Below are 12,115 nucleotides of genomic sequence, written 5' to 3' on the forward strand. Positions count from 1 at the left end.
AGATAGTTACAGTTGAGAGAAATGAAAAATGCTGACTAAGGAAAGTGGGCAAATGTTCAGAAAAAAAACATGTTTTTTTTTAATTGACTCCAACAAATAATTGGAATACTAATTACTATATAAATAGTTAAAATGCATGTAAATGTAAAACTCTAATTCCAAATATTAAATAAAAATTAAAAAGTAAATTGTATCTCTTTTAAGGCTTAGCTAAATTATTTATAAAGAATCCCTGAGGAAATGCTCTCGTTAAATCCTTTATTTCACTTAATGACATTAATTGTGGCATAGCTTCCCATGCAGGTAGGCCTGAAATAGAGGAAGATAAAGTTTAAGTAAAGATTAACAACTGTATTGAATTGATAGAAATAAGTATTTTTCATCCATTCTGCCTTCAATTTATCCTAAATCAGTTTTGATTTAAAAGACTTTCTCGTCATTTGTATAAATAACATCTAGTCATGTACTTTTGCTATTTTCTATTTCTGAAAAAGCATGAGAAACGGGTAACCTGAGTAACATTTCCAATCAAGAAAGTTATTGTTTGTTAATGTAAATTAGCTAGCAGTCTGAAAATCTAAATGTCTATAAAATATTCGAGAGCAAAAATAAAACTGTATTTATCATTGTGTCTTTCTTGGACTTTTCCCAGGGCCCATTTTATGCTTACAAGTGGCTGTAAAATCATCCTAAATGATGAACAATTTGAGTCACGATTACCAATCTGGATTAAGAGTCAAAATCCCATCTGGTCCTAATTCATGGGAAATTCATGTCCCCCAGAGTAGGCTAAGCACTGGCCTTAACCACTTCTATCTGCTTTTTTTCCTGCCTCCTGGCCAGTGACAGGAAAAACAGCACTAAACATTTCGATGATTCACGGTAAATATGTATGTCACCCTTTTCCCCTGATCTCTATGTGGCTAGAGTCTCAATAGTCTGCCACACCAAGAGTCACGTTTGAAACACAATACATTAGCAGTGTGAAGCAGAGTTAGCTGTGAAGCAGGATCCCCCGAATAAATAGATGAAATTCTAGACATTTCTAAAGAGGATCCAGCTCCTTAATGGCCACTGAGGTCTTCACTGAATAGGTGTGAAGATTTCGGTGCAGTCCAACCTGAGCTGAAAAGCAGTTCTTCCTTCCAAATTTAAATACCTCCTGTGCACATAAAAAAAAGAGGTTCTTTTATTAGTCCAAATGTCACTATGGTTCGGATCCTAAAAAAACATTCTCTTATTCTTGGGTTATGTTCTTCAACAAAGGGAAGTTGGGAAGTTAGGCGGGGGATTGGACTAATGAGTGGAAGTGATAAACTGGAGACGTCCCTTTTGCCCCTCATAACAAGTAAGGCTGGGAAGAAGATGGTTGAGAAAGTCCATCTCTCTGCCAAGTTCAGATGATAAACTGTGGGTGAATTTCAACAAAAGTCTATTAGCCAACCAATAATCTGCTGGTATTTGGTTACTGAGGATGGTCCAAACCATTTTCCTCGCAGGTTGGACCCATCTTTCCTGCGGGGCAAGTGCAGTGCCCGTTGAGAGGGTTGCAAGGAGCTCCCTGAGCACATTGGCACTCCAGAGCACAGTTCCATCCATACTGGCCGGGCTTGCATTCTGTGAGGGAAAATAAGAAAAAATGACAGCAATTCAAATATGTTTCTCAAGCACACTTTTCTTCTCACTGTTACTTCTTGGAACATAATAGGCTAATGATAGACTTGAAAAAAAAAAACCTTTTTGTATCCTGTGGTATCTTTTTCCCATGCTAGAATGTTGTATAATGAAAGCAACTATTTCAAAAGCAACCAGGAGGAGGGTAGTGGGTAAGAAGGAAGTGTGTGACAAAATGGGAAGAGGAGAAGTCAGGACAGCCACTGATATGTTTAAAGTGCTTTCTCAGAATTAGGTTATTCAGTAACATTTATAGAAGTAGCATTGTGAGGGACACGGGGGGGGGGGGGGGGGGGGGGGAATGGATTAGTTTGCCTGGAGGTCAGAAAAAAGGCAAGATGCACCCTGAATACACAATACCTGAGATTTGTCTTCAGGTTAAAAACACGATTATTTGTGCTTCTGTTGTTGAAAGTGAAATGGCTTTAAATTCAACTCTTTCATCTCTTAAAATATGTCAAAGGGCCATAGATCCCCTGTGTGTCGGCTGCTGCAAAATCCCGCTCTATGCACTGAGGGATTCAAACCATCTCTAAGTTGAATCGTACTATACTTACAACCAGTAGGAAAATGAAGGGAAGGAATTAAAAAAGTGTTAGCTTTATAAATAACTAAATGTGGAATAAAAGGGGGCAGCCTGGGTGTTTGCTCTTAGTCTGGTATCCAGGAAAGAATTAGCAGAGAAAAAAAAAAAAAGGTTCATTTTTTGAAGGATTGTGAGGATAAGAAAGCCCAACCCAGCCCACAGGAAAAAAGTAACCTCACATTTCCTGGCCAGTCAGGCAGGACTGGGAAGTCACTCAACTTACCAATGTTTAAGGACCAGAGAGACTTCACTTTGCTTTCAGGACAATCACCTACTTTAGTCCAGTTAGCAAGGGGGGTTCTTCTTAATACATTATCTTAATTGATTTTAACAAATACCTTTAAGGTGGGCATGGCAGTGAGGTAAGCTCTCCCATTCTGGAGAGAAATAAACTGAGGTTTGATATGGCATAAGTGACCTTCTCAATTGTTACATCCTTGCTGAATGGCAGGGCTGCATTTCTGAATTCTCACGTAGTGTTCTTTCCTCTTCCTGTACTACTATGAAGAAGACATAAGGCATATGGAGAAGAAAGCTCAAAACAAGAAAGTAGCAGGTTGGAAAAAGTAAAAATTTCAGAAATATCATTATAAACATGATGATATAGGTAGGAGCGCTAATTTGAGCCCATGGGCAAAATTTTGTTGAATACATCTTTACTACCTCAATATCCTCTTTTCTGGATTAGAGATTGGTTCCTCATAAATATTTCACGAGCAGTTGGATGCTTAGTTTTTCAACTCTCTTGAAGGTAGGCTAAGTTGTGGTCTACCTCTCTCATCTTAATTAACTAATTAGATTAATTAGATTTTAAATATGAAGCAAATAGAAACACAAACCGATTTTGTAACTTTTTTTTTTTTTTAAACGGGGCTCAATGTTAGCGAAGAGCAATTCAATCTCTTCCTTCAGAAGGAAGCTTTGGAGGCAGAGCAAATGCTGCTTTTAAATGATTCTTTTCTCTAAACCACTGAGCTTTGTGAAAAAAAAAAATTAAGAAGTTATATGTTATTTCAAATTTAGCCCCACATGCCCACCTTGGTCCAGTGTACTGCAGGATTACTTAGTTTGGTGGTAAGACCAGGTTTTCTTGTTTGAAAGAGAGTTATTAGTCAGGATCTCTCCTGAGCAGTACAGAATCTGATTTTAATTTATAAAAATACCACATTTTCATGTTAATAACGATGTGTATTTAAGACATCTGTTTGAATGTCTGCAAATGTTAATTTACCAAGGGGGGGGGAATAATCCAATAAAAAGTTGTTACATTCTTTTATGAATTAATATTATGGCTGTTTAATAGGCCCTTTACCAGAGTTCAAGTTAAAATGAGGTCTTTTATCTTTATGGCGCCTGCGTAGACACAGCTGCTCACAGTTAATATCGCAGATGAACTGTGCCTAATTGAAAATAAAAATGCAAATAAAAGACCTGGTAGTGCATCTGTGTAGGCTATGGGCACCTTCATGAGCTCATGACAAGAGGGACCTTGGGGTACCCATAGATCCACAGTAATGTGGCAATTTGCTTCTGGATGGTGAGAGATATGTGATACAGGAATTTAGACTACAGAAGATAGAGGCTTCTTTAACTTACATCCTGTCCGTAAGTTCTCTTGGTTTAGTGATTAGTTTTAAAACACTGCTGGGTGCTATCCAATAAAACATTCTGCAGTGATGGACATGTCCTATACTGTGCTATCCAGATTGGTTGTGAATAGCTTCATGTGTTCATTGGGTGCTTGAAATATGTCCTGTGTAAGGGAGGAGGTGAATTTTAAGTTTTAAATTTAAATTGATTAGCAATATATGGTTAATGACTATCATATTGGACAGTGCATATGGACAAGCAAAATCACTTCCTATTCTTTCTGTCCCCTGAGAGGTGATATAATGGGGATGGTAAAAGTTCAGCTCTGAACCCAGACTATCTATTTCATATTCCTAATCTGCCACTTCCTAGCTGTGTAACAGTGGGCAAGGTACTTAGCTGTTTTTTTTTTTATAATTTTTTAATTTCAGCTTCCTCATCTATAACATGAGAGTGGTGATGACAGGAAGGGCACTGAAAATAAACTAAAATACACGGTACATAATGTGCACTCAATAAACATCTGTGGTTGTCTTCAGTGTGCAGGTGGGACCACAAATGCTATAAGCATTCTGCTTTTAGTGCCCATTCAATGAATGACGTATGCACTGCAGATATTTGTTCTGATAGATTTAGTTGTGACAAGGTTCAAGTCCTCTGTCCACTCTGACTCGTGAAGAATGCTGAGAAGAGAAGAATCCTTTCCACAAACATTTGCTGAAGCTTATCATGTGTTAAACTGTACTCTAAGCCTTTTTTCTGGTAAAAGAAAAAATTAAAAATAATATAGACTGAACTTTCAAAAAGCTTATAGTATACACATGGATCAGAAATTTAAATGACACAGTTTTGCAAAAAAAAAAAAAAAGAAAGAAGAGGAAGAAAGGGAGGGAAGGAGAAAAGAAAGAAAGAGAGAGAGAGAGACAAAAAAAGACCCCCCCCCAGGTTGGAAAAGCCAAAGGATTTCAAATCAATATTAATAACCTCCTGATCATATTATACAAGTCTATGAAAAATGGAAGAAGAGATAATAAGGAATATAGCATTCTTGAAAGCCATTGGTGGTTTCTTATTCCGGAGTATATGTATACATTCACATACAGTATTGTCTATGGATAGCCTTGCACAAAGTCTGGAACCAGACTGTCTGGGTTTAAATCTTGGTTCTGCCGCTTGCTAACTTTCTGTGCTCCAACTTTTTCTTCTGACAAATAGGAATATGACTGACTAGTGACAACCTTGTAAGGTTGTGGTGAGAACAAAATGAACTGAAGCTAAATATTTAGGATAATCCCTGGCATTCAAAGAAAGCAGCTGTATTGCTATTGCTCAGAAGTAAGTGGGATGTACAGAGGTGAAAGCACTGCTGAACAGCATTTTTTTTTAATGAGCTAGAAGGTTACAGTGGCTTTCTTACCATTATTATAACCCCACGTTATAGGATCATAGATTATTAGTGCAGGAAATGATCTTAGAAATACATAATCTTAGCCTTTCTCTTTTTGAAGATAATAAAAGTAAATTCTGACATTAAACACACTGTTTTGGGTCATATATGAGGCAGGCTTGGTCTTTCAGGACTATTGTGAATTATTTAAAGCCTTTTGATCTGGCAAGCATTCATCAAGTCTAATAATAAATGATTAGTCAGCAATCATCTCAGTCTACTCTATCCTCTTCTTAGGATAGTTCCTGAAGAATCAGAACTTTTCATTCTGGGTCATTCTTCCTGTGATTGGAAAGGAAAATGAAGTATAGATTTCAATTTGCAGAGACTACCTGGGAGCTTCAGTTTCAAAAATATTTCTGGGACTGTGTATAATTACTTTATTCTATTGAATTCTGTGAATCACCTTTGTTATCAGGTTGACTATGTAGGTACTTACCTTATACCCTCTGTTAACCAAATTGCCAGTGTGGGTGCCTGTGATATAAGAATACAAACCTCGATTCATCTTGCTAAGGGGCAAGGTGTAAAGCAATATTCGGACAGTGTTCTTTAATAGAATGTTATTTCCAGCATAAAAGTGTCTGCAGATCTCTGTGTGAACATGAATCAGAGGGGAGTACTGAGGTGCTTTGGCTCATACCAGCTTCACATTGAGCTCCAGTTCTCCCTGGTGGGCAGAGGCATTTCCCAGTTACTGGGTGGCAGTAACTTTTTCCTTCACAGTCACAAAGTTGATGGCAGTTGTCTCCAAACATTCCCAGCAGACACTCTACAAAGGAAAGAGAAATGCTGAAATATGAACCCCTTGAGCTTTCACTGACGGAAATGTGCTATACCGTGCGTGTTTTAGTCAGCTTTTTCACCGCTGTGACTAAAGGATGCAACCAAAACAACTGTATAAAGGAGGAAAGGTTTATTTAGGGGCTCATAGTTTCAGAGGTCTTAGTTCAGAAAAGGCTGGCTCCATTCCTCATGGAAGAATGTAGCGGAGGGAAGCAGCCCACATGGTGATCAGAAAGCAGAGAGAGGGGTCTCCAATTGCCAGATACAAATATATACCCTAAAGCCATGCCCCAATTCCCATCTCCTCCTGCCACACTCTACCACTTTAGTTACCACTTAGTTAATCCCAATCAGGGGATCAATTCACTGATTGGGTTAGGACTCTTACAACTCAATCATTTCTCCTCTGAACTTTCTTGCAAAGTCTCACATGTGTGCTTTTGGGGGATACCTCACATCCAAACCATAACACTATGCTTTCCAATATGGTAGTCAATAGATACAACTGGCCACTGAGTACTTGAAATGTTTGTCATGTGTGACTATGGAGGTGAATTTTAAGTTAAATTAAATAGCAACATTCTGTTAATGACTACCATATTGAACAATACAACCTTTAAATTGAGATTAATGATAAAATCATCAAGATTGAGTTCCAAATAGCAAAGTGGGATGATAAAATGAGATTCACTGGTCAGAAGAAGAAAGTTTTAGAATTCTCAGAAATAAGGTCCATTCTCATCTGATATTTAGGATTTAAAATTGACTTACTTTGACACTAGTTTATATTTTTGAGAAAATAAATAAACTGAAGATAGAAATTTAAGGAAGAATACCAAGTCTACTGGCTAAGAGTGTTATTTTTTTTGACATTTTCCCTCAAAGTGTTATTTATTGTGCATCTTTCTAGAAGATTATAAGTTCCATGTCTTCCATTATATTTCCAGAATTTAACACAGAAACAGGCATATAATAATTATCACTTTATTGAATTACTAAATAATATATGAATAGAGGATGAATAAGAGATAAAATATGTAAAGCTTTAGTGACATCTGAGAATATGGTATGGGACTAATAGAGATGCTTTTAAAAGGCCACATACAATAACTTGATTTATCACATAAAGTTAAATGTGATATTTCTATTATCATTATATTAATAACATCATCATGATTGTTGTAATTCTGTGCATAAAAATGTACATAAAATAGGACAAAATGGTACTCCTAGTTGTTAACCCAAAATATGTAGTCTGCTTGGCATTACTTCTAATTGAATTGATCAGTGTCATTAAAGGGTTTTATAATATTTCAAATTGAGTAGCCTAAGTTCTTATCTTTATATCTTCATAAACACTCATAGCTGTGATCACATTCTAGTGATAAATGCCTAAATCACCTCTTTTAATATTTTCGTAGTCTTTGTATTAGTTTCAGTACCATTGAACTCAATATATAAGTCATATTTCTTCAAAAATATTTAATGAACTGTTTCCTTTCATTCAGAGGTAGGATCTTCATCTGTTGAAAACGAACAGCTTCAACTGTGTTCTGAGATGTTAAACAATTTCATTTAAGGGAAAATAACATTTTTGTGCACAAAAGTCAACAACAAATCAGAAGCAACAATGAAGCAGCAAAATCAGAAGGACCCATTAAATTGGTCACTGAATGAATTCCTGTTACTTTGATGTTAGAAACTATGAGATTGTTACATATTTTCAGTTTGGGTTTGCATGTCTGCCCCTGGTTGGGAAGATCTCACAGTCACACAGAATGTTCATGCCTTATGCTTAAAATGGCTCTGGCTATACCTTTTTCACACTGGCTGCCATGAAAACCTGCTGGGCAAATGCACTGTCCACTTCTTATGTCACAGCTGCCTCCATTTTTGCAGTCACAGATGTGAGCACAATTCAAGCCATAAAAACCAGGTGGGCATGCTGGAAAACAGAAATGTCAAAATGCTATTTTAACTCTAAAAATAAATAAAGGAAAAAATTAAAGAATATGCTCCAGGTCATTTGTTTCTAAAGACCAAATAAGGAGAAGGAAAAAGAAAATTTGAAAATAAGAAAAAGCTATATGGAGAAGCACATTGACAATAGTTTATTCATATGAGTAAGTGAGCATACAGATGCCATTCTCTGAAACTAGTTTATAAAAATCCATAAGATAATTTGAAATATCTTCATGTATGTGGAATTTAGATGCTCTGATGTACCATAGTTGGCAAAAACATCACTAAACCCTGTCAAACTATAAACACCTAAAAGAACAGTCTTCAAACTTCAGATTAAAGGTAAATTTAATGATAATAGTTTTGAACTGTTTTTTCATAAGACAGTGTCTGTGGAAGATGATTCATATAGTTTTTGATATTTAAAATCCTAGGAATGGACAACAGAGGGGGTATGAAGCACAGTGGGAAGGGGAGTAAAGGATAGAGAAAGAGGATAAAAAACAAGAAATATGGTACACATCTTACATGGAAGTTGGAAATTTTGGGGGGAGGGGTACTGGGGATTGAACTCAGGGGTACTCAACCACTGAGCCTCATCCCCAGTCCTATTTTGTATTTTATTTAGAAACAGGGCCTCACTGAATTGCTTAGTGCCTTGCTTTTTCTGAGGCTGACTTTGAACTCTAGATCCTCCTGCCCTAGCCTCCTGAGCTGCTGGGATTACAGGTGTGTACCATCTTGCCTGGCCAGAAGTTGGAATTTATAGTCAATGAAATTTAATCATTGAAAATTTTCCTTACATCACCTATCAAATACAATACACAACTGCCTTCTGGTAAGTCCAGCATGTTCTATTTTTCCTCCAGAGTTGAAGATCATTACTTTTGTCAGTTACTTTTTGTAACCATTGGGAGTAATGGTTCACCTTTAGAAACCTTGTATCCAAGCAAATGTGTTTCTTTATAAACTAAATTGTTATCTGCCTAGGGAGATGGTCCTCTTTGAAGTGTTCCAGAACTAAGCCTGACTAGGACAAAGTATTTCCCTTTCTTATCTCCAGGTTTCCCTAGAGATATGTGTCTGCTATCCACCTGTGAAACAAAGTTTACTCACCCTTTAATTTCCATTATTTCCCCTTGTCTTTCTTTCTTTCCTAGTTTCCTTCCATCCATCATCCTTCCTTTCTACTTTTTATCTTTCTCTATCTCCCCTGGTTCCCTACCCCGTTTGGGGCACACAGAGCTGAGTTTGCCCATGTTGATGGAGTTGACCCTTCTCATGTCTGCATAGAGTTACTCAGGACAGATATATCATTAGGAAAGACAATTAAGGAGTAGAAAAAGGAGGCAAACACAAAAGGAAATAACAAGAGAATTATATATATATATTTGTTCCTCCATTTACTGATCTTAAAAACAAACAATTAAGTGGAAATCTAGTTCAGATTTTTCTTCTTTTCATTATTATGAAATTAATTTTGATTGATACTGCATACAAAAATCAGATTTTTTTCTATATTTAATTATGTATAAAACTAGGATCATAAAGGAAGCCTTGCTTGACCTTTTCATTCCCTTAAATAATACTATTCTTCCATATTTCCTGATTTGGAAGTTTAGAACCATCTTTGAATTTTTCATTTTTCTTATATCCACAACCACCTCAGTCACTAATGCAGTCAATAGTTTTCTCAAAATGTTCATTCATTTCCATTTTATTCCAGTCCAGATTTTTAAAACCCTGGATTATCATTCAAGTTTCCCAGGTGTCCTCCACTGATGAGTCCTTTTCCTAATAATCAATAATGTACCCACATTCAGAGTTATTTCATCAGAGTGATATTTCTTATTTACTCAAAACCTTCTAAAACAACAACAACAAAACAAACAAACAAACAAAAAACCCAACATAGAATCATTGCCAGAGTTCTAAACTCTCAAAGGCTTGGTAATATCTGTTCCTATGAAATACATTTGTCAGGATGAAACAAAAAGGAACATAGTTAATATCATTTCAGAGACTTTAGAAAATGCTTTTCATTCTAAATAACTAATATTCACTGAGCTTTTTCCAAAGTTCTCAGTGCTAAATGTTTTCAAGGTATCTTCTTACTTGGTCCTCATGACCACCTTAAAAGGCAGCTGGCTATTATTAGCTCCACTCTATAGATGGTGACACTGGGAGAGGTGGACCACACATGACTAATTCTAGAGCCTAAACTCTCATATCTTAATCTCTTAACTGTCTCGTCCAATAGAACTCTCTGATGCCAAAGACAAATTACTCTATATTACTTGCATTCCTAATTTTAGCTGAAAATATAAATTAAGAGACAATATAAATCAACGTGTTCAAAGAGAAATTGAAGGCAGATATTTCAGAGTCAAGTCTAGATTAACATGACAGAAATAAGTAGCTTCCTCATCTGTTATTGCCTTTGGGCAGCTATCAGAAGAATAATTTTGTTCTGAAGGACTTGTGGTAGCTCTCAGGGCATATTATCTGCCAGTGTCTACTCCAAATAATCATGGGTGCATAGAACAATTTCTTGGAGAGAAGAACCAAAAAGAACTAAAAAGACCAATTTTTTTTTCAACATGGCAGTTGTCAACGTCTAGAGATTAAATGTTAACTGTGAAATTAGCTCTAATTGCAAGAATATACACTAAAAGCTTTCTAGTTTGATATAATGTGAATATATTACTTCTATGATTTGAACTTATTTTGAAAGCATAGAAAAGTTACAAATACCATAGTATGACCATTAATTTCTCTGCTTACCATGCTCACAGCTTTGTCCATAATAACCTTGTAGGCATTCACAGCTTCCAGAAAACCTGTTGCAAATTCCATAGTTCTGACATGTGCAATTAAAATGGCAGTTTGGGCCATAATAACCAGGAGAACATTCTGAGAAAGAAACCATGAAGCCATTATTTTTAGTTAACAGACAACTGAATTTAAAATGAGTTCAAAGGCTGGAAGAAAAAAAGAGGCTTAATGAAAAAATGAAAGCACATGAACCATTGGCTAGCTCAACAAATTAAAATAAAGCACGCACATGTACAGAATATTTTTTAAAGGATGGAGGAATAACCATCAAAAAAGATAAATTTCGAAATCATAACCAAATAGATTTTTAAAATGAAATGGAAAATCTTACAGAAAATGACTTACCAAAATTGTCCTAATTTGAGGCAGAAACCTAGATAAGTCAATTACAATGAAAAAAATATAAAATCGTTCCCATATTAAAAAGGAAAAGCATCAGTACTGATTTACAGGGAAATTCTATAAATATTTACCAATGAGTTCATCACCTTGCCACTTCAACTATTCCAGTGCATTTAAAGGAAGGAACATTTCAAATATATTTTATTGAGTGATTATAATATCAATTACAATACTGAACAAAATTGCATAAATAACTTCTGCTCAATTTCTCTTACAAATAACAATATAGATTCAGTTTTAAAGGTATACAGAGTCCAAAGGCACAATATGAAATAATGCATTTTGACCAAATATTTATTCCTAACATATAAGGTCATTCAAAATTTAAAAATTCATAATATATCATATTTATCAGCCTAAAAGGAAAACTCATATTATTAATTTCATATGTGAAGAAAAGAAAGTTGTAATACATTGAAACAGTAAAATATTGAATAAGTTATAAAATTAATTAGTCATATTTTAATATGAATATTAAAATATGGCATCATACTGAATAGGGAGCAAAATATCTGAACTAATGGAAAGATATACCATGTCTGTTCTTATAGGATGAGTTTATATAAGAATCTTAACTCTTCCTGAGAGAAAGTAGACACAGGTACAATAAAACATCTGATTACTTTTTGTTTTGTTTTTCATTTAGATATTTGATTATAAAGTTCACTTGGAAGAACAAATGAACAAGAATAGGAAGAAAATTTCTGGATAAGAAGAGCAATTGGAAGGACAGAACTTTCATATTAAACATATCTAATAAAGCCTCCATAATAAAATTAGTGTTGTATTTGTACAAAGAGAGGCCAGTAGAATCTTAGATTTAGAAGGGCTAT

General features: G+C 35.4%; 1 protein-coding gene across 1 annotated transcript in view; it reads right to left on the reverse strand.

Annotated features, from left to right (window-relative positions):
• Positions 1 to 1,465: 1,465 nt before the first annotated feature.
• The window catches only part of LOC143407899 (EGF-like and EMI domain-containing protein 1), a 607,825-nt gene continuing 597,175 nt past the window's right edge, over positions 1,466 to 12,115 (reverse strand). Inside the window, exons 22-26 of the mRNA XM_077110345.1 lie at positions 10,830 to 10,958; positions 5,996 to 6,069; positions 5,737 to 5,809; positions 3,573 to 3,660; positions 1,466 to 1,617 (exon numbers count right to left, since the gene is read on the reverse strand). Coding sequence (XP_076966460.1) covers positions 1,466 to 1,617; positions 3,573 to 3,660; positions 5,737 to 5,809; positions 5,996 to 6,069; positions 10,830 to 10,958 — 516 coding nt within the window. The remainder of the gene's footprint in view (positions 1,618 to 3,572; positions 3,661 to 5,736; positions 5,810 to 5,995; positions 6,070 to 10,829; positions 10,959 to 12,115) is intronic.

This window comes from Callospermophilus lateralis, chromosome 10 (assembly GCF_048772815.1).
Source record: "Callospermophilus lateralis isolate mCalLat2 chromosome 10, mCalLat2.hap1, whole genome shotgun sequence".
NCBI lineage: Eukaryota > Metazoa > Chordata > Mammalia > Rodentia > Sciuridae > Callospermophilus > Callospermophilus lateralis.